General features: G+C 41.9%; 1 protein-coding gene across 1 annotated transcript in view; it reads left to right on the forward strand.

Annotated features, from left to right (window-relative positions):
• The window catches only part of LOC103253123 (adenylate cyclase type 1), a gene marked incomplete at its 3' end in the record, with an annotated part of 107,183 nt that overhangs the window by 38,705 nt on the left and 45,733 nt on the right, over window positions 1–22,745 (forward strand). Inside the window, exon 4 of the mRNA XM_008051590.1 lies at window positions 11,644–11,755. Coding sequence (XP_008049781.1) covers window positions 11,644–11,755 — 112 coding nt within the window. The remainder of the gene's footprint in view (window positions 1–11,643; window positions 11,756–22,745) is intronic.

Genomic DNA, 22,745 nt, shown 5'->3' on the forward strand with positions numbered 1-22,745 from the left:
CAGCTGGGTTCGGTGGCTCAGCCTGTAATCCTGCGCCTTTGGGAGGCTGAGGTGAGTAGATTGCCTGAGCCCGCGGGTTCGAGACCCACAGGCGAGACTTCATCTCTACAGTAAATCAAAAAATTAGCTGGGTGTGGTAGCACGCACCTGTAGTTCCAGCTACTTGGAAGGCTGAGGTGGAAGGATCGCCGGAGCCCAGCAGGTCAAGGCTGCGGTGGCCAGGAGCGGCCACTGCACTCCAGTCTGGGTGACAGTGAGACTCCAACTCAAAAAAAAAAAGAATCAAGGCAAAACATCAACACAACACAAAGGCACTCAGAAAAAGAATGAAAAACAGACAAAAGAACTGCAAGATTAACAGAAGACAACTAACAAAATAGTAAGCCGTTCCCTATTAATACTTACTTTAAGCGTAAATGGACTAAACTCTCTCATAAAAAAAATAGAATGACTGAATGGATAAAAATAAACCCCCAAACCAAGCCTAACTATATGCTATCTACAAGAAACTCACTTAAGATTTAAAGACACACATAGACTGAAAGTGAAAGAACAGAAAAAACTAGTCCATGCAAATGCCCACCCAAAAGCAAGAATGCCTATGCTTATATCAAACAAAATAGACTTTAAGTCAAAAGTTGTCAAAAGAGACAAGAAGGTTGTCTTATAATGATAAATGAGTCAATCCACCAGGGTGATATAGTAATTGTAAATATATATGCATCCTACATAAAAGCACCTAACTATATAAAGCAAGCATTGACAGAATGGAAAAAAGAAATGAACAACAAACCAATAATAGCAGGAGACTTCAATGATCCACTTTTAGTAATGGACAGAACATCTGGACAGAATATCAAAAAGAAAGCAGAGGATTTTAATAATACTATGGACAAAGCCGGGCTCAGTGGCTCAGCCTGTAATCCCGCGCCTTTGGGAGGCTGAGGTGAGTGGATTGCCTGAGCCCGCGGGTTCGAGACCTGCCTGGGCAGTGAGACCTCATCTCTACCATAAATCAAAAAATCAGCTGGGCATGGTAGCGCATGCCTGTAATTCCGGCTACTTGGAAGGCTGAGGCGGAAGGATCGCCGGAGCCCAGCAGGTCGAGGCTGCGGTGGCCGGGAGCGGCCATCGCACTCCAGTCTGGGCGACAGAGTGAGACTCCAACTAAAAAAAAAAACAAATAATACTATGGACAAAATAGACCTAACATATAGGGTACATTTCACTTGACAGGAGCAGAATGCACATTCTTCTCAAGTGTACATGGATCTTTCTCCAGGATGGATCATGTTAAGTCACAAAAGAAGTCTTAACACATTTAAGATGAGTGAAATCATATCAAGTTTCTTTTCTGACTGTGATAAGGTAAAAGGAATATGCATATGTACATACCCCTGAGTTGAAAATAAAAATTAAAAAAAAAAAGAAATGGGAAAAATTAACAAATGTGTGGACATTAAACAACACACTCTTGAACTTTTATTATGTCAGAGGACAAATCAAAAAGGGCATTAAAAAACACCTCCAGACAAAAGAAAATGAAAACACAACATACCAGAATTTATGGGATACAGCAAAAGCAGTAATAAGAGGGCAGTTTATAGTGATGAATGTCTACATTAAAAAAAGAAGAAAGATCACAACTCAGCAATCTGATTTTACACCTCAAGCAGCTAATACAAGAAAAAAGGAAGAACACATTAGGCTCAAAGTTAGTAGAAAAAAGAAATAAAGATTAGAATAGAACTAAATGAAATAGAAAACAATAGAAAAAATCTACAAAACTAAGAGTTGTTTTGTGAAATGATAAACAAAATTTGGACAAATCTTTAACTAGACTAAGACAGAAAAGAGAAAATTCAAATAAAATTAGAAGCAAAAGAAGAGATACTACAACTGATGCCTTAAAAAAAGGATCATGAGACTACTGTGAACAGTTTATATATCAACAACCTATATAACCTAGAAAAATTTGATAAATACCAGAAAACATACCACCTACCAAGACCAAATCATTAAGAAGTAGAAAGTTGGAACAGATCTGTAAGTAGCATGGGGATTGAATTAGTTATTAAAACCTTTGTTATCAACAAAGAAAAGCCCAGACTCAGCTGGCTTCACTGGTAAATTCTACCAAACATTTAAGGAAGAATTAATAGTAATTCTGGCCGGGCTCGGTGGCTCAGCCTGTAATCCCAGCACTTTGGGAGGCCAAGCTGAGTGGATTGCCTGAGCCCGCGGATTTGAGACCTGCCTGGGCAACTTGGCGAGACCTCATCTCTACAATAAATCAAAAATTAGCCGGGTGTGGTAGCGCACACCTGTATTTCCAGCTACTTGGAAGGCTGAGGTGGAAGGATCGCCGGAGCCCAGCAGGTCGAGGCTGCAGTGGCTGAGAGCGACCACTGCACTCCCATCTGAGTGACAGAGTGAGACTCCAACTCAAAAAAAAAAAAAAAGTAATTCCTTTCACAGTCTTGCAAGAAATTGAAGAGAAGGGAGCACTCTCAAACTATGAAGCCAGCATTACCCTGATAACAAAAGCAGACAAGAATAAAAAGAAAATCACAGGTCAGTATGCCTGATAAATATAGATGCAAATATCTTAAGCAGCATACTAGCAAATGCATCCAAGACCACATTAAACAAATCATACACTGTAACTAAGAGGGATTTATCCCTGGAATCCAAGGACGGTTCACGATACAATGTGATATAACACATTAAGAGAATAAAGAATAAAAACCACACGATCATCTTAATAGATGTAGAAAAAATACTTGACAAAATGTAATATTCTTTTATTACAAACACTCAACAAATTAGGATAAAAGAAAAATACTTTGACAAAATAAAGGCTGTAGAGTATATGGAGTATCCACAGCTGTGGATCATCATACTCAGTGATGAAAAACTGTAAGTTTTTTCTCTAAGGTCAACTCAATTCACCACCTTGGACAGCCGAGCACTACTCCTGCAATAAACACCTTACCACTACTACCTCAGCTGGCTCTTACCTGTAAGTACCACCTATTTGCCTGGAGATTGGCCCACCCGACTTGTTATAACCACTGCCAACACAAACACACAGTGGTTAGGACCCAGGAAAACATTTCACCACTGCTACATCCATTGGCCATATGACACTGGCTGCTCAGGGGCTTTAGAGCCCACTCACCTATACAGTCAACTGCTACTCCAACTGGCACTTGAAACAACTACACTGAGGCCCAAGAATAGGTCCACCTAGAACTGCTAGCATGAGAACCCGTGTATGTTGTCTCAGAGCATACAGATAGACACATTTATTCTATCACTACTACCACTGAAGCCTAAAGACAGGCACATCTAGCATACCAGTCCCCAGCAAACTTCACCACATCCTCCACTAATAACTGGACCCTAACACACCAGGGCATAGACACCACCTATACTGTTTGTAGACAAACCAATCATACATGCACCTAGAAGCAAAGCCAAAGGGACCTACCCAATCAACACCATATACACACCTTCAGGAAGTAGTAACCCACAAATGAAAGTAAATTCAAAAATAGGAGAAAGCAAATATTACACCCGATATTAATGTAAAAATATAGTAGATGTGAAAGGAAGGAAATACGAAACCCCCAAAGGAACACAGCAAATTCTTCAGCAATAAATCTTAACCAAAGAGAAGTTATTGAAAGTCTAGATAAAGAATTTGAAATATTGATTTTAAAGAAGTTCAGTGAGATGCAAGTGAAATCTGAAAACCAGTACAAAGAACTCAGAAAACCAGGTAAGGATATGAATGATAAATTTGCCAAAGAGGTAGATATTTAAAACAACAACAATAAACACGAAACAGAAATTCTAGAACTGAATAATTTATTGAAGGAAGTACAAAACACATTAAAAAACTTAAACAATGGGCTAGATAAAGAAGAAGAAAGATTTCAGAACTTGAAGACAGAACTTAAAATAACCCAGTCTGACAAAAATAAAGAAAAAAAGAATTAAGCCGGGCTCGGTGGCTCAGCTTGTAATCCCGCACCTTTGGGAGGCTGAGGTGAGTGGATTGCCTGGGCCTGTGGGTTTGAGACCTGCCTGGGTGGCGAGACCTCATCTTTACAATAAATCAAAAAATCAGATGGGCATGGTAGCGCATGCCTGTAATTCCGGCTACTTGGAAGGCTGAGGCGGAAGGATCACCGGAGCCCAGCAGGTCGAGGCTGCGGTGGCTGGAAGCGGCCACTGCACTCCAGTCTGGGTGACAGAGTGAGACTCCAACTCAAAAAAAAAAAAAAAGAAAAAGAAAAAAAGAATTAAAAGGAACAAAGCCTTTAAGATGTTTGGGACAGCATAAAGTGACTGGATTTATGGATTATCTGTATTCCCAAGGGTGAAAAAAGATCAAAGGTTTAGAAAACCTATTTAACAATATTATAATATATCAAAATTTCTCAAGTATAGCAAGAGATTTAGACATGCATACACTGGAGGCTCAGCAATCTCCAAACAAATATAAGCAAAAAGAATTTTGCCTTGGCACATTATAATAAAACGATCTAAAGTCAAAGTAAGAGAGATAATTTAAAAAATACCAAGAACAAGGATAATGAAGCTAGAAACTTCATCAGACTAACAGTGGACTTCTCAGCAGAAACCTTTCAGTCAGAGACATGGGATGAAATATTCAAAGTGCTGAAAGAAAAAGACTGTCAGTTAGTAATTCTATATATAGCAAGATTAGCCTTCGTAAGTAAAGGAGAAATAAAGTCTTTCCTAGACAAACAAATGCTGAGATAATTCATCACCACCAGATCAGCCCTAAAAGAAATGCTCAAGGGAGTGCTAAATGTGGAAGTGAAAGGATGACTTTAGTCATCATGTGAATACATGGAAATATAAAACTTTACTGGTAAAGTAATTACACAAAGGAGGGAGAAAAAGGAATCAAATGTTATCACTACAGAATTCCACCAAAACATGACAAACAGAGAAAAAGAAAGGTACAAAAAATTTATAGAACAACTAGGATACAGTAAAATGATATATTGTTCACATATCTATAATAAACTTGAACATAATGGATTAAATTCTCCACTTAAAATATATAGATTGCTAAATGAAAACAAAAAACAAAACATGATCTAACTATATGCTGCTTACAAGAAATTCACCTTACCTGTAAAGACCCATATAGACTGAAAGTAGAGGGTTGTAAAAAGATATTCCATGTAAATGGAAAACAAAAGTGAGCAAGAGAAACTGTACTTCAGATAAAACAAACTTTAGGTCAAAATCAGTAAAAGAAGTTTAAGAAGGTTATTATATAGTGATAAAGGGGTCAATTCAGCAAAAGGATATAACAATTCTAAACCTATAATACTCAACACTGGCATGCCCTGATTGATAAAACAAATATTACCAGACTTAAAAAGAGAGACAGACAGTAATATAATAATAGTGGGAGACTTCAACATTCTACTCACAGCCTTAGACGAATCATCTAGACAGGAAATCAACAAGAAATTGGAATTAAACTTGACTTTAGACCAGATAGACCTACCAGACATTTGCAAAATGTTTCATCCAATAGTGTGGAATGATAGATAATGGAGACTCAGAAGAGTAAGGGAGTAGGAGTGGGGAGGATGATGAGAAATTGGTACAATGTACATTATTTGGGTGATGGATATCCTAAAAGTCTTGACAACTGCACAATCTATGCATATAACAAAATTGCACATGTATCTTATAAATTTGTACAAGAAAAAAACAAAATGGAAAGGAGAAAGTAAAATTGTTTTTCTTTGTAGATGTCATGATCTCATATCTAGAAAATTCTGGTGACTCCACAAAAAATTTTAGAATAAGTGAATTTAGTAACGTTGCAGGATATGGAGTCAACAAACATTAACGATGGTGTTTCTGTACACTAACAAGGACCCATTTAAAGAGGAATTTGGAACTACAGTCCCATTTACAATCATACCAAAAAGAATAAAATACATAATAATAATCTTAACTAGGGAGGTGAAAAATTTATATATTCAAAACTATAATGATGAAAGAGATTTGAAAAGACAATTGGAAAGACATTCTAAGTTCATGAATTTGAAGGCAATATTATCAAAATGTTCATATTAAAAGTGATCTAGAAAATAATGGGAAACTTTGTGAAAATAAAGGCATTTTAAAATAAAGAAATAGAAAAAAAAAAATACCCCAAATAGCCAAATCAATCTTAAGCAAGAATAATAAAACTGGGGACATTATCCTTCTTGCCTTCCAATTATATTACAAAGCTGTAATAATCAGAACAGTTTGGTGCTGGCATAAAACAGACAGACCAATGAAACAGAGTAAAAAGTCCAGAAATAAATCCATACACGTAGAGCTAGCTGGTCTTTGAAAGGTTGCTACCAAGAGAATACAATGGGAAAAGGATAGTCTCTTCAATATATGATGTTGGAAAAACTGGATATCCACATGCAAAACTTGAAATGGAACCCTTATCTGATACTATATACAGAAATATGCTCAAAATTGATTAAAACATTAAATATGAGGCCTGAAACTATAAAATTCTTAGAAAAAAAGTAAGAGAAATGTTTCATGACATTCCCATGACAATCATTTCATGGATATGACACAAAAACAGGCTACAAAAGTAAAAATAAACAAGTGGGATTCTATCAAACTAAAAATTTGCTCTTGTACCACAAAGGAAATAATCAATAAAAGGAAAATGCAGCCTAGGCCATGGGAGAAAAAAATTTAAGCTCTATATCTGATAAGGTGTTAAAATACAAAATATATAAGGAACATATACACCTTAATATCAGACATGGTGAGATGTGGAGAAAAGGGAACTCTTATATGCTGTGGGTAGGAGTGTAAATTACCCCAGCCATTATGGAAAACAGTATAGAAGTTCCTAAAAAAGCTAAAACTAGAACTACCACATGATACAGTAATCCCTCTACTGTGTAGATATGCAGAGGAGAGGAAATCAGCATATTGAAGAGATATCTGTACTCCTTGTTTATTGCAGCACTATACACAATAGCCAGGATATGGAATCAATCCAAGCATTCATCATAAGGTGAATATATAAAGAGAATGTAGTATATATACAGAATGGACAACTATTCAGGCATAAAAATATAAAATCCTTTCATTTGTGTTTCCATGGAAGAGCCTGGGGGACATTATGTTAGGGGAAATAAGCCAGGCACAGAAAGATAAATACTGTTATGTTCCCCTTCATATATGGAATCTACACTAACATATGGATGTGTTAGTTATCTTGATTGTTTTCATCATTTCACCATGTGTATGTTTATCAAAACATCAAGTTGTACATCTTATATATGCCCAACACAGGCTTATACACAATTTTTATTTTAGTGATGTCTCAGTAAAGATATGAAGAAAATGTGGTAAGGGACAAAAAAAGTCCCCCAGAACAAAAAAAAAAAGTAACGTGGCATAGTCAGTGTCTAAGTGAGCATGCATAACCCTGTGCCATAAAATACCCAATCAAAATATATGTTGCCATATAAGGGAGACAAAGGGGGCTAAAATGTAAAAAAAAAAATTAGTAAAAAGTATATAAGGCAATGCCCCATTGCATTCGGGACTCAGCCTTTAGATATAAATCCAGTGAAACCAGTGCCGGCACAAATAAACGCCGCTTCCTGACAAAGAAGCCTCGGTGTCCCGTCTCTGTAAAAGGTCCTACCACAAAAATGATATGTGATATGTACATAAAATGGAATGCTATTCAGCCTTAAAAAGAAAGAAATTTAGCAATATGTGACAACATAAGATGAAACTTGAGGACATTAAACTAAGTGAAATAGCTAGTCACATAAAGACAAATACTGTATCATATCACTTGTATGAAGTATTTTACAAGACCAGTGCTCTAACCCCTAAGCTATGGAGCCAGCCTGAAGTATTTTAAATAATCAATTTCATAGAATTAAAGAGTGGCATCATAGTTAACGAGGCTTAGGGGAGGAGGAAATAGGGAGTTAGTTAATGGCTATAAAGGTTTAGTCTCACTCAAGTAGCCTACAAAATCATCATGAGAAATAATAAATAATTGTTGTTTTAATCCACTAAAAAAAAAGTTTTAGTCAAGCAAGATGACTATGTTCTGGATTTCTGCTCTATGATATTTTACTTATAGTCAACAATAATGTATGCCTAAAGCTTTTTAAGAGATTAGATCTCATGTTAAGTGTCCTTATTACAATAATTTAAAAAAGTCAGAGGTCTCCTGTGGCTGCAGCTAGAGTTGGTGTGTGGGCACCTTAGCACCTTCCTCTTAGTTCTCTTCTTGCTTGGGAGCAAAAAATACAGATGTGGAGAGCCACCGCCTTACTTCCCTGACTGAAACTGTCTACATCCTCTGGTGGGCTCCTTGGCCCCCTAGTAGTTGGGCTGTTGGCTGCTGGTTAGGTGCAATAGCCTGAGGTATGCAAGTAACCAGCTTCCCTGTCACTGATGGTGCCAGCTTCACCCTACCCTCTCTGGCCACCCTCCAGCAGCAGTCAGAGATGTCTTTCTATCCCTCAGATATGAACATCTCGTAGACCTCTTTACTGTTCTCATTAGAATCTACCAGAAGTTCTGAATCACTCCAGGATGAAGTGCACCATTCATAGTTTGTGGCAGGCTGATGTTGTCAGTACATGTGAAAATCCTCTCTCCTGTGAAAGCAACAGGAACCCTGGCAAAATTGGTCAGAATCAATGTTGTCAGAACTCTTAAAACTAAACAAAGACTTGCAACAATCCAGGAGTGTTTATATAAGAAAAACAATGACATGTCAGGAAGAATAACCAAGCTTTGTGACATTTTAACATGCCCTGTTTTCATCATTCTGCCTCCTCACCTCCATGGTAGTTTTGAAAACCAACAGTCACAACCTAGCAACTGCCAGAGTGGTTCACAATGGGACTGGTGCTCTTTCAAAGCTACATTCTCAGGGGATTGTCATTATTTGACTTGCCTGGAATTTACTTGGAAATCTCCCCTCATACAGCTTGTCTTTTTTCTTCGACCTTACTCAAAACCAAGTGTAAACAGCTTTTCTCAGCACATTTGTTGAAAACCATCAGTGGCAAGTTTAACATCTAACTGCATTAGGCAATGAGGACAGTTGAGGCAAACAACAAGGCAACCAAAACCTTAAAGGAAAAACTAGAGAATTAGATGTCTATAGGGTACTTTGAAAAGCTCTGGGAACAATTTTTGGAATTTCAGAAGGGCATGGTTGTGCAGAATTAATTTTTTAAAAAGTTGCCCGACACTGTGAACTATAACATCAATCCATCACATGGTATGGGGGAAGTATGGTGGGGAATCTGATTACTAGAGCTGGCACTTTATTTTATTCAGTTTTCCACAAAAACATGTGAGATATGCAAGAAAACAAGTATGTATGTCCCTCCCACAAAAGCAGTCAATAGCAACTGTTCTTGAAAAAGCCTAGACATTGGACTTCTTAGACAAAGATCTTGTCAGCTATTTTAAATATGTTTAAAGAATAAACTCTTTCCAAATAACTAAAGTAAACTGTGAGAATGATTTCTCACTAAAGAAAGAATACTAACAGAGAGAAAGAAATTATTTTTAAAAGCTCAACCAAATAGAAATTCCAAATATAGAAAATATAATAAATGAAAATTTTATTATAGGGGCTCAACCTAAGATTTGAACAGGCAGAAAAAAAATTAATGAGCTTGAAGATAAGCTTTCAACTTGGGATTATCTAGTCTGAAGACCTGAATGAATAAAGGAAGAAGAAAATGAAGAGAGCCTTAAAGACCTGTGGGATACCATCTAGCATATCAATACACTTATAGTGAAGTCCCAGAAAAGAGGAAAGAGAGAAAGGGTAATAAATGACCAGAAGTGTCCAAATTTTTTGGAACTTGTTAACCTATACATTCAATAATCTTAATGTACACCAAGATGGAGAAACTCAAAGAGACCCACATTGAGACCATCATAATCAAACTGTCAAAAGCTAAAGATAAGGACACAATTTTGAAAGCAAAAAGAGAAAAATGACTCATCACCTACAAGGATTTTCAGCAAAGTTATCAGCTGATTTTTCATCAGAAATCAGGGAGACCAGAAGGCAGGAGGATGGTATATTCAAAGACTGAAATAAAAATATAAGAATTCTATATCCAGCAAAAATCACATCTGTATACCTCCCTCTCTGTCTCCTCCTTTGGGACTCACACAACCCCATACCCATCTTTCCTGCTCCTATTTTTTACTATGTGTCACCTTGACATGATTTGACTGTCTTCCCCTGCCCCATCCAAATAGAATGGAGTCTTCCTTAGGACAGTGATGTTTGAATCTTTTATTTATAGCGAAATCCCAGGCATCTAGAACAATGCTAGCACAGATAGCCTTCAATAAGTATTTGTTGAATGAGAAAGTGAATAAATGAATGCATAAATTATAAGCATTTATCTTTATTAGAAATCATCACGGTTATGAAGCTCATACTAAGTGCAAGGTATGACCTGGATTCTCATCTGATTTCCATTTACCAGGTGAAGGGACGGACATATGGAGGGGTTAGATATGTTGCTGTCAATGGCAGAGCTGGATAGTCCATCTGGAGTCCAAGCTCTAAACCCTGCTCCCCTCCTTCTCCTCCTGGCTGGCCCATCTTTGGCAGCACCCTGTGTTATTGACAAGAATGGTTGTTTCTCTTTACTTTACATTTATGCCTTTCATATAGGCGTGCTGAGTGCAGGTTTGGGTTCAGGAAGCCTCAAAGTTAGAGAAAAACCAAGAGCACTTAGACAAAGTGTTAGGAGATATCTTAAAGCTATGAAATTTTTATAGACAAAAATGATAGGTTTTTAAAAATTCCTCTGATGTTATGCAAAGAGCATGTTTTAATTTGACGAAAAGAGTAAACCATAGAAAACATCTTTTTAAAGTCTTGTTCTCTCCAGAAAAAATAGTTCTGCTCTATGGGTAGACACTGTGCTGTTTAAGGCTGACCTCAGTTCTGTAAGAACTAGACACCCGGTACGCAGTGGCTTTGGCACAAAAGACTGTGTTTCCTGCTCTCATTACAAATTGGGGGCAGGATAATTCCTTTGCCCAATAATTCAGGGACTTTGTGTCCTTCTATTGAGAAGCTCTAACACCATGTCCAGGGCCTTGTGGTCACCTGCACCCAGATGGCAGAAGGTGAAAAATAGGGTGTGGAGACGGCCACACTCTCAAAAACACATAACTTTTGCTTGGTGCCACTGGCTACATCCCAGTCATGTGGCCTCCCTGGGAAAGGGAGGCTGGTCTAGTGGGGACTGGCGGGATCTCCCTATGTGGTATGTGTGTGGGGTCAGCATGGGGAATGGCAAGCTTTGAGGGACCCCCACATTTTTTCCTCCTGTGGCCAGAAGGGCATCCTGTGGTGTTTTTGAGCCTCAGTTTTCTCACCTGTAAAATGGGAACAAGGAAGCCATCATCTCCAGCCTGCATGAAGAAATAAAGGGGGTGATTTATTCTCAAGTGATCTGCAGATGTGAATGTCCTTTTAGCTCAATGGTTGTTTCCTTAGTGGTTGGGAGGAGGGCGGCCTGGCACCCCTTTCTCTTGCAGCATCTTGTTTGCGGACATCGTGGGCTTCACAGGCTTGGCGTCTCAGTGCACGGCCCAGGAGCTGGTGAAACTTCTTAACGAGCTCTTTGGCAAGTTCGACGAATTAGCCACGGTAAGTGCAGCATTTTTTTTTTGTTTGAATTAAACTAGAATTGCTTCTGGAGTAACAATATGCCGGGTGGGTTGGTGGTATTTGGAATACGAACCAGACTGATTGCTAAGCGTTCTTCTGGCAAGGTTATACAGCATCCATTGTTTTTAGCCTCACTGCTCATTGCTTCCTTTCCTTGGACCTGGGCTTTGCATTTACCTGATAAGACAATGTTGCACAGGCATGGGCAGCATGCCTTTGCATAAAGGCATGCAGGTAAAAGACTTTGTTGCCCAGGCTACACATAGGTATGGGTCTGGGTCTGCCCTGTGTGTCACCTGGCTGCTGTTCTGCCCTGTAGCTGCTGGCTGGTGGTCGCAGCCTTTTGATCTGAGGCTGCCTCGGCTGCGGGCTTTGCTGGAGCATGCCCTGATCTGTTCTGGTTCCCTACTGGGATTGAAACTTGGCTTTCTGTGGGCCTGGCTGCTGACCCCTCATGATGCCAGGCATGGGCAGTGGCCACCTTTGCCCTTGGCAGGTTGCGTGTAGGGGTTTTGAAAGACCTTCCTGGGACTGGTCGCCTCTGGCAGCTAAGTCCTACTGAAGGTTGAGCCAAGGCCACGTTAACAGCCTTGGCTTGTAAGGAATATGTTTGGATGCTGAGACAGGCAAGCCAGCCAAACCTCTGTGCACAGCAAATGTTTCTCAGCTCTCATGGTCTTCTGCTGTGGGAGAGCCTGGTCTGGGGTCTTGGGAGCCCTTTGCACTCCTAAAACTCAACCATGTTGGCCACAAAGTCCCTGAGGGGCTGCTGGTGTCCTCTCTTTTCCCCACTGAATGTTTTGTGTTTGGAGACAGAGTGTGCAGGGCTGCAGAAGCCAACAGACATCTCAGCCTCAGGGAGAGCACATTTGCTGTGTCACACCAGTATCCCACCCCTCATTTTTCTTCATTGTACTTGGGATCAATTGTACTGCTAACAGTGATAATAATCACATCAGAAACTAGAATGTGCCCTGTTACACATGAACCTCCCTCTCGCCCATTCATCTGGCAAGTCCTCCTGGAGATTTTGTGCCCAGCCTGTGCAAGAAGAGGTGGCTTCCACATAACGACTGACCATGGCCCCTGGAAGTATCTCTTTGTGGAGGAAGAAGGGGAACCAGGACTCAGAGGCCAGGGGAGCCCAAGATGTGAGGATTTTCTGGGCCACTGACCCACCTGGGTTTCCTTTGACCCCAGACACCCAGCATCCCTGCCCTGTGGGGTTGGGAGGAGCACAGAGATGAAGCCGAGTTCACCTCTCATCCCCCCTTGCTCGAGGTGGCAGGGGGCACTGAGGAAGGTGTTAGAGAAAGGGGCAGCAAGCTTTGTCTAGTGAGGCAGTGCCTTTCCTAGATGAGGTGACCATGAAGGATCTTGGGGGAAAGAGTGGATGTTCAGTGAAGGAGGGGAGGGGGGCACTTTGGCCAGGGCTGGCTTATGCATAGAAGAGCCTTGAGGAGCATTCTGAGCGCAGGGCAGGGCCAGGTATGGGGTGCCCACTGGGCAGGGCAGAGCCAGGCAGTGGTCACACAGGCCGAGGCCAGTCAAATTCGCTGCACCTGCCAGCAACTTAGGGGCCCCACTGCAGGTGGGAGAAAACCTGGGAGCCTGTTGCAGACACCTGGGTTAGGGAAAGAGGTAGGAAGGGCAAGGAGAAGGAAGATGGGCATAGGGGATTTTGGACACTACTCCCTTTGGGAGATTCCTATGGGGAAGTAAAGGTCTTGAGATTCAGTTGTTAAGTCACTGTTTACTTTTCTAATGGATCGGACAGTGGGGCTGCTTCTCATGTGGCACTCCATTGGGAGCCCTGGCCAGTGTTCTGCAGGACCCTATTTGGGAAAGGCTATGTCGTCTTTCCTGAGAAAGGAAGGAGGATGGTGGCTCTGCACTGGGGACAGGCACACTTTCTAACCATAATGGCATTTTTGTCAGGCACTGGAGCATCTGGTCCACATACCCTTGCAGCTTTGTCCAGGCCATCCACTGGGCTTGCCTCCCCGGACTGTGACTGTGACTGTCTTCACACAAGCTGCCCTTGCACTATTGGACAAGGTCACCAGGGTCTTCCTTCCTATTGGGCACAGTGTATCCAGTGTGCAGCTCATTGGCGTGGAGGGCAGAGCTCCAGCCCCTCTGAATTTGGGTCAGAAAGCATGTTTGATCTAGATTTCTGGGTGTGGCTAATGCTCCCAAGAGGGAGTGATGGCCAAGGCTCAGGAAGACACAGCCAGTGGTGTTTCCTGGGCCTGCTCCTTGCCTCCCACCCCTTAACCAGGAACTTGGTCATCTTGGACGCTTCTGTATGGTGGGTCCTTCTTGGCACCTCCTGGGCCTTTTTTTTTTTCATTGTGCTCTGAGTTCATGCTGGTGGTAGGATGGGGCTGGGCCCTCTATCCTGACCATCCTGTTATGTCTTCACAGCAGCCCTGAAATCAGCATCATTGTCTATGAGGGGAATTGGAGCCATGTGCGGTCAGCCCAGGCCCTTTGCTGTCCTCCCTGGGGCTCCCTGGGGGCGCTAGTTCTCTTATGAAGCACTTGTCTTTGTGGGTCCCCCTGCCCCCAGGCAGTTGGATGCCCGTGACAGTTCACTCACCTTCTGGGGTGTCTTCTGTGGACTTGCTAAGTCTCTGGGGTCCCTCATGGCACTGGGTTCCCAGGGCAGACAGTGGAAACTCCCAGACAGTCCACTGGCCCAGTTCCTTCTGCTGTGCTTTGTTGGTTAAAACAGGGGCAGGGCCTTCCTGACTCCAGGGGCTAGAGAGATGGACCCTCCTCTTAATGGGAGGGCAGGTGGCTGAAGCAGTTGCTGCTGTGGAAAATACCATCTGTGTCCTTGTTCTTAGGACCACGTGTGGCTGGGAGAATCTGTGTCCTGTTCCTTTTTCTTCTTCGTCAGCTTAAAACACAATTCTAGACCTGTTGCTTTGTAGTTTCTTCCTTTGGTAAAGAGGTACTGATATGGCGTCTAGGAGAGGTCAAAGGTGTTGCCGAGAGTCACCCACCACTTGCTGTCCACTGCCGTCACCCTAGGGTCAGATCTCAGGCCCCTCATCTGTTGTTCCTTTATATCTGCGACATTGCCTAAGATGCGTGGGGCAAGATCTCTGGGCCTCTTCAGGGGCATCACGTGCTCTTTCATCTCACAGTTCCGTATCTGAGTGGCTCCTCAAAACCTTCCTGGTCCTTCTGCCAGGACACTGACTTGTGTCTAGGACACTGGCGTACACACTTTTGTCAAGAAAAGCACACATGCTATAGATGTAGGTGATGCACATGGAAGAAACGCATGGCAGGTCAACTGTACGTGTGTGAGTGTGTACTCTCATGAGTATGTGTATGTGTGTGCATGTGCACATGTGTGAGCCTGTAAATGCATATGTGTTATATGTATATATATGTATTTACATGAACATGCACATGTATGAGTGTGTCTGTGAGCATGAATGTGGGATACATGGGAGTAGGTATATGTGTGAATGTGTATGTGTGTGTACCTATACATGTATGTGTATGGCTGTGTACACATGTCTGTGTTCCCTGTGGGTCACTGCTTTTGGCTGGGGACGTTTCTCTTGGTGTTCATTGGGAGAACAATACATGGTCACCTCATAAGAACCGGGAAATGAACTGATGAGGACTCTTTCCTCTGTTTACTCTGACATATGCACAGATGTGTGCATGGCAGACACTGGCCAAAACACAAGGCCTCTGTGCTCTGCCGTTCGCCCCTCCCAGTGACCATGCACATTGTAGGGCTACCCCATATCTGAGAGGAGGAGACTGAGGGTCAGAGAGGACCAGCCATTTTCTGAAGCCTGTGGCTGCTTGGTGGCTCTCTGGATGAACCAGTTCTAGGGGTGGGGCTCTCAGCCTGGGGTCAGCTGACATGATCTGTGAAGGGCAGATAATGAATATTTTAAAAGGCTTTGTGGGTTACGGGTAGTCTCTATGCAACTACCCAATTTTGCCATCAGAGCAAGGAAGCAGTCACAAATATGTGACAAACAAATGAATGTGGCTCTGCACCAAGAAAACTTTAGGGGGGCAGAGAGTGGGCTCACAGGCCTTAGTGTGCCAGCCCCTGCTCTAAACTATGATGCTCTGAATGGAGTTATGTTTGTTTAAAGACACCTGTGTGCCTGCCCTGTCATCACCGTGTTCCTACCCAGCAGCAGCAGGACAGTGGCTGACATGTTGGCCTCGAATGGGTGGGGTGCCCTGCGAGTCAGCCCATGGAGCTTCTAGGCTGTGCTACTGGCTGCCTTTGTTCTTGGGTGAGCCCAGGCGTATCATGCCAGCTGGAAGGTGCCTTCACATGGCCCTTGAATTCTGCCAGCTGGGTGCTCCAGGTGCCCTCAAAGAGCACAACAGGCAGAACTGGACTAGAATCCCAATAGCTGAGTTAGCTCCCCAGTAGCATAACGGCATCAACCCAATAACGTAGACTCCTGGTGTGAAGCACCTGCTCATTCTCCAGAAATATTTGAGTTTAAGTGGAAGAGAATATTTCTTGGCTTCTAGAAACACATTATTGTACATGGGATCCATTTGGGTGTGAAGCCCATGGCCTCTTAGGAACAGAGGGGGTCTTGATCAGGGGTGACGCCAACCAGTAGGAAGGAGGACAGGGCCTTGTGTCTGACCTGGGGTACAGAGGGCTCAGCCATGTATGTGTGGGGACACGTACTGGCCACCAGTTGTTTTACAGCACTAGACAGCTGGAAGGAGGTGCTCCAGTGTAAACAGACACACAGGTACATGGGCTGGCCTATCTCCTTTCTGGGGTAAAACTTTAAGAGCCTGGGTTGAATGTTTTGAGTTTGACAGTGCTGTGCTTTGTGAGAAGGAGATGAGGACTGCATTGATGCCCTCTGTCATAAGGATCTTTGCAATTATCCCAGCCAGGACACCATGTCATCCTCATTGTAGGAGTGAGTAAAATGAGGTCACAGCCAGGTTTTGAAGCAGTGTCCTTGTGGCTCCCAAACCTGCCTCCCTAGAAGATGAGAACTCCTGCTCATCCTTCAAAGCCCCCAAAGCCGTCTTCTCCGTGGATCCTTGCTCACTGGGCCTCTGACCTTTCTTCAGCCTTCGTTGGAAGGGGTGCATCCTGTTCAACTCATCCTGGACTGTGTGCATGGCTTCATTTTCTAGCAAGGCAGTGGCCTCGTATGACAGACCACACACACCCCCATGTTCCTCTGAGTCCCAGTGCTGACCATAGAGCCTGGCACACAGTGGCTGTCCCTGCTTGTTTAAGTAGGACAATGCTGAGCCAACACGTCTGCTCCAGTGGCTTCTGGACTTTTTGGCCTGTGGTCTGAAGCTGGGGGACCATGGGTGAGATGAGCCAGAGAAGGAGCTCCTGTTGACTGGCAGTAGCCTGTGTACCTGTTGGCTGGCAGCAGCCTCACCTGGAAAAACTGAGCTGGGCTGGTAGTAGGATCCGTGCCTGGGAGAGCTGGCTTCAGTTTGGGTTTCCTTAGGGTTCAACTTCCCTTCTGTGATGTGGTGAAGAGCTCGCTGCCCACTCCTTACTGTGTATCTGTGAGGCAAGCACACATCTGACTGGCTGTCACCAGGTGATTTGATCATCTTGTGGGTTGGAGGAAGAAGGCCATACTCTCCAAGCTCTCCGGCACCCACTTTGCACATGCACGGCCTTACCCGAGGATGAGGCAGTCCCTGCAGGCTCCTAGGGATGAGGGTCTTTGCTATTTCTCAGTATGTGATTGAGGAGCCATTGTCAGGTCACCTGGAACATGACAGGGCGAGTTCTTGGGCCAGAACCACTCATCAAGAGTCCTGGGGACCAGGAGTCTGCATTTTACGAGCTGCCCTGGTTTTTGTAGGCCAGTGTCTGAGAGCCTCAGGTGGGTCCCTTCATGTTACCCACTCTGACCCCTTAGGTCTTCCTCATACCCCGACCTTCCAGCCAGGAGAGCCTCTTGCCTTCCCCACCCAAAGACTGTGATTTCCACCTTCCTCTTCTGTGCTTCTGCCCCTGCTGGGTTCCTCTGGGGCCCTGCACAGTTCACTTTTCTTCACACAGCAGCACAGTGTTTCCTGTCCAGGGATCCTTGCAGAATGACCTTCCCAGACCCCCAGGGGTGGAGGGTGAGTGGCCCCTGGGTGGGTGGCAGGAAGAATGTGTGATGAGAAGTCCCACCCACCCCTGCAGGAGGCAGGACAGCCTGTGAGCCACGTTTTAGTTTCTTCAGGAAAATAACGAGGAAACTTCTCAAATGGGTGTATTTCATGGGCGGCATTGTGAATACAAACTTGATCTGACAGCTTTCCTAGGAGAGGTTTAAACCATAAGGCTGTCTTCCTCACACTAGCATTCTGCTTTCTCCCAACATACTGGCACCTCGTGCATTCTTACCGGTGCTGGCCTCCTACCAATGCACGTGAGTTCTGTGGTCCAGCACCCTCAGCATGTTTACGCTTCCCCGGGATTTCTACAGGGGCTCCTCATGGGATGAGGCAAGCCTGGCCCTCTGCTTCCTGCTTTTAAACCTTTCTTGGCCTTCCTAGGTGGCACAGAGGACTCTTCACTTTGGAGGTGCGATTGACGTATAATGAGCTGTGCACATTTAAAGTGTGTAGTTTAGTACATTTGGACACATGTGCACATGTGTGAAGCACCCACCACAGTCAATACGCCAAGCATACCCTTCACCCTGATGTTTCCTGGCCGCTTTGCAACCCCTCTCATTTCCCTCCCATGCTTCATTTCCCGCTTTCTCTTGTGTTCAGGCAACTGCTAATCTATTTTCTGCCACTATAAATAAGTTTGAAATGTCTGCAGTCTTATATATATGGAATAATGCAATATGTCCTCTATGTAGTCTGGCTCCTTTTATTAAGCATGATTGTTTTGAGGTTCGTCCAACTTGTTGCAGATGTCAGTACTTCTTCATTCCCTTTAATTGCTTAAAAGTATTCCATTGTGTCTCTGTGTGGAAGTTTGTTTATCCATTCAATTCTTGATGACCATTTGGGTTACTTTTAGGCCTTGGTTATTAAAAATAAAGCTGCGGTGACATTCATGTACAGGTCTTTGCAGGGATATGCTCTTTTAGTTCTTTCAGGTAAATACCTAAGATTGAGATGGCTAGGAAACATGGTAGATGTATGTTTAACTTTTTAAGAAACTGACACATTTTCCAAAGTGGTTATTATACCCCTTCACATTCCCACCAGCAGTGTGTGAGTTCCAGTTGTTCCACAACTTTGTCACCTTTTGGTACGTCCAGCCCTTTTAATTTTAGTTGTTCTCACAGGTGTGCGGTAGGATTTTGTTGTGACTTTAATTTACTTTTCTCTAAAGAGCAATGTAGTCGAACGTCGTTTCATTGCCTATTGGCCATCCATATATCTTCTTTGGTGAAGTGTCTGTTCACATCTTTTTGAATCACTTTGCCTTTTGTAATTGGGTTGACTGTTTTCTTATGGTGGAATTCTGAGAATTCTTTATGTATTCTACCCACAAATCCTTCATCAGATATATGATTTGCCAATATTTTCTCTCACACTTTAGCTTGTTTGTTCATTCTCTTAACAGTGCTGTTTGAAGAGCAGAAGATTTTAGTTTTTATAAAGTTCAACTTACTGACTTTTTTTGTTTTATGGATTGCCATTTCTGCATTGTATTTAAAAATCTCTTCCCAAAGACTTTAATTTGGTTTCCCAAGGCTGCGGTGGTGAATTACCACAAACTTAGTAGCTTGAAACAGTAGAAATTTGTTTTCTCACTGTTCTGGAAGCCCAAGGTCTGAAACCAGTCTTGCTTGGCTAAAACCAAAGTGTTGGCAGGACCATACCCATCTAGAGGTTCCCAGGGAGAATCTGTTCCTTACCTATTATATCCTCTGTTGACTGTTGGAATCCTGGGCTTGTGGCCACACCCCTGCAGTGTCCCTCTGTTCTCACATTGCTGCCATGGCCACTGCTTTCTCCTCCTCTTCCTGATTCTCCCACTCTTCCTTCTGCTTCTCCTCCTTCTCTTCCTCCTTTGTTCTCTCTCTCTCCCTTTGTCCAGATGTGTGTAAAATTTCCTTCTACCTTTTTTTCTTTTTTAAATAAGGATATATGTCATTGTATGAAGGGGGACCCAAGAAAACTGGAATTATCTTTTGGAGGGTGGACCCCCTGGGATTTGTATGCTTGGGATTTGTTCCCCCTGATCAAATTTTTTCCCCCTGTTCAACCAAAGTTTTTATTTTTTAAATTTTTAATTTTTTTATTTGAAAGATATGGAGTACAATTCAGGGTTAGGTATAGAAATGTTCATTTTGCCAGTACCCTTGTTGATGAGATATGCCCCCCACTTCCCCAGGCAGATTCCCACTACTGCCAATCCCGCTTCCCTGCCCCGCTCCTGGCAGTTTCCTGCTACTGCCAATTCTTTTCTTACAGTATATGATAATTGTTCGAGATCTGCTTATGAGTGAGAACATGTGATCCTCAGTTCTTTGTTTTTGTGATAGATCACTCAGTATTATAGACTCTGTGTCCATCCAGGTTGCTGAGAAGTTCATGATTTTGTTCTTTATCAACCAAAGTTTTTATCTGGAAACTTTGAGAAGATTGTGTCATGATTTGTGGGAGAAACATCCTGAGTTGTGGCAAACAAGTGGCCAGTTCTTCTTCCATGACAGCACACCTGCTCACACCATGCTGAGTGTTCAGCAGTTTTTGACTCCAAAACGGCATGACTTCCATGCCCCACCCTCCATATTCACCTGATCTTGCCCCAAGTGACCTTTTTTGTGTTTCTCTTGATGAAAAAAACTCCTCAAAGGGAAACATTTTGCCTGTGTGGAAGCGGTGAAACGAAAAACAGAAGAAACACTAAAAGGCATCAGAATTGAGGAGTTCAAAAAATGTTTTGAGCAGTGGAAGAAGCTCTTGATAGATCTGTTGCATCAAAAAGAGAGTATTTTGAAGGTGACTGAAGTTTAAATATGTAAGAATAAATATGCAATTTTAAAAATAAATAAATTCTGGTTTGGGGGGTCTCCCCTTGTAGACAGGGCTCATCTGGGTAATCCAGGATGGTCTCCCCATCTCAAGATCCTTAACTTAATCACATCTGCAGATATCTTTTTTCCCCCACTTTTTTCTTTTGTCATGTAAGGTAACATTCATAGATTCTGGAAATTTGACCATAGGTATTTTTTTTTGGGGGGGGGGACATTTTTCAGCCTACCCCACACTACAAACAGTCATCTAACAGCTCTCTGGATTTCAATCTTCTTTAAAAATGGGACTAAATATGCCTATTTTAGGTGGTTAGTGTAGTAAGAAGTAAAATAGTAGAAAGTAGAATAATTTGAAGTGTCTAGCATAGTGCCTAGGACAGGGCTTGACACTAAATGAATGACAATTATTATGGCTAGCAGGAAAGCTATGATTAATGGGGTCAATGATGTTGAAACTACACAGATATTTGAAAGTCCAATGTGCAAAAAATTAGAATCTTCTATCATAAAGATGTAATAAGCTAATTTTTCTTTAATTCTAGCAAATTCTTAATTATATAACCGGATAACAATTGATATTAGAAGTTGTTCACTTATCAGTGTGTCTGTTTTAGAGAATTGACAAATAACTGTTCTCTTACTACCATTGTAATGCAATAGGATTCTATTTTAAATACGCAAATATTCTCATTCTGCTGTGTACAAGGAACTCAGCTGTTCACCAGGACATGCATATCTAAGGAGAACACAATCTGTGACTTAGTCTGCCTCACAATCCAGCAGGGGGAGAAATTTTTCCTTAAATACCTGCTTCATTGAATACATATTCTATCACAAATCAGTTGAATATTAATTCATTTATTCTCCATTTTATGAGGTCTTCATTCAAACTTGAATTGTCCACAAAGAGTCAAAGCATTAGATGCCAGTTGTTAGATTCATGGTCAGTAAGATTAAAACACAACATAGAATAATCATACTATTTTTGTGTGTGAATATTCCATATTACCCTAAATTATCTTTACATTGTCCTAAAGAAAACTCACAGAGAATGATATGCAAATAATCACAGTTATTTATTTCATTTATCAGCTCTCTAAGCCAAGATTGCATGTCCCTGCATCTCATAGTATGGTTTCAAAATAAATATATAACTGCATAGAATAAATACAAATCTTTGCCTAATCAGAGTTTCCTCCTGTGTTTCCTTCTAGAAGTTTTATAGTTTGAGGTTTTACATTTTTAATAAATTTTCATACATTTTGAGTTTTTGTATATGTTTTGAGGTATGAATCAAGTTTTTAAAGAAAAATCTGAATATTTAATTATTCCAGAATCATTTGCTGAAAAGACTGTATTTTCTCCACTGAATTACCTTAAGAAAATTTTAGAAAGATCACTTTTAGAAAGATCATCCATCTATGTATAGATGGGTCTATTTCTGGATTTCTGCATTCTGTTCCATTGACCTATGTGTCTATCTTAACATCAAAACCATACAACTAAGTCCAATAGCTTTATAAGAAATCTGGAATCAGTTCTTGTGATTCATCCCACTTTGTTTTTCTTTTTCAAAGTGATTTTGACTAGTCTAGGTCCTTTGCTTTTTCATGTGAATTTTAGAATCAATGTGCCAGTTTCTATAACAAAGGCTGCTGGATTTGTGTTCAATCTATATTCTCTCTCTCTTTTTTTTATTTTAAAGACGTGGGGTACAATTCAGGGTTAGGTATACAAATGTTCATTATGCAAGTAACCTTGTTGATGAGGTGTGCCCCCCCCACTTCCCCAGGGAGATTTCCACTACTGTCAATCCCACTTCCCTGCTCCCCTCTCAGCAGTTTCCTGCTACTGCCAACCCTTTTCTTATAGTAGTTTTATGATAATTGTTCAAGGTTCGCTTATGAGTGAGAACATGTGATACTCAGTACTTTTTTTCTGTGAAAGATCACTCAGTATTTTTTTTTTTTTTT

Source organism: Carlito syrichta, unplaced genomic scaffold (assembly GCF_000164805.1).
Source record: "Carlito syrichta isolate Samal-C Ts95f unplaced genomic scaffold, Tarsius_syrichta-2.0.1 Scaffold66630, whole genome shotgun sequence".
NCBI classification, from domain to species: Eukaryota; Metazoa; Chordata; class Mammalia; order Primates; family Tarsiidae; genus Carlito; species Carlito syrichta.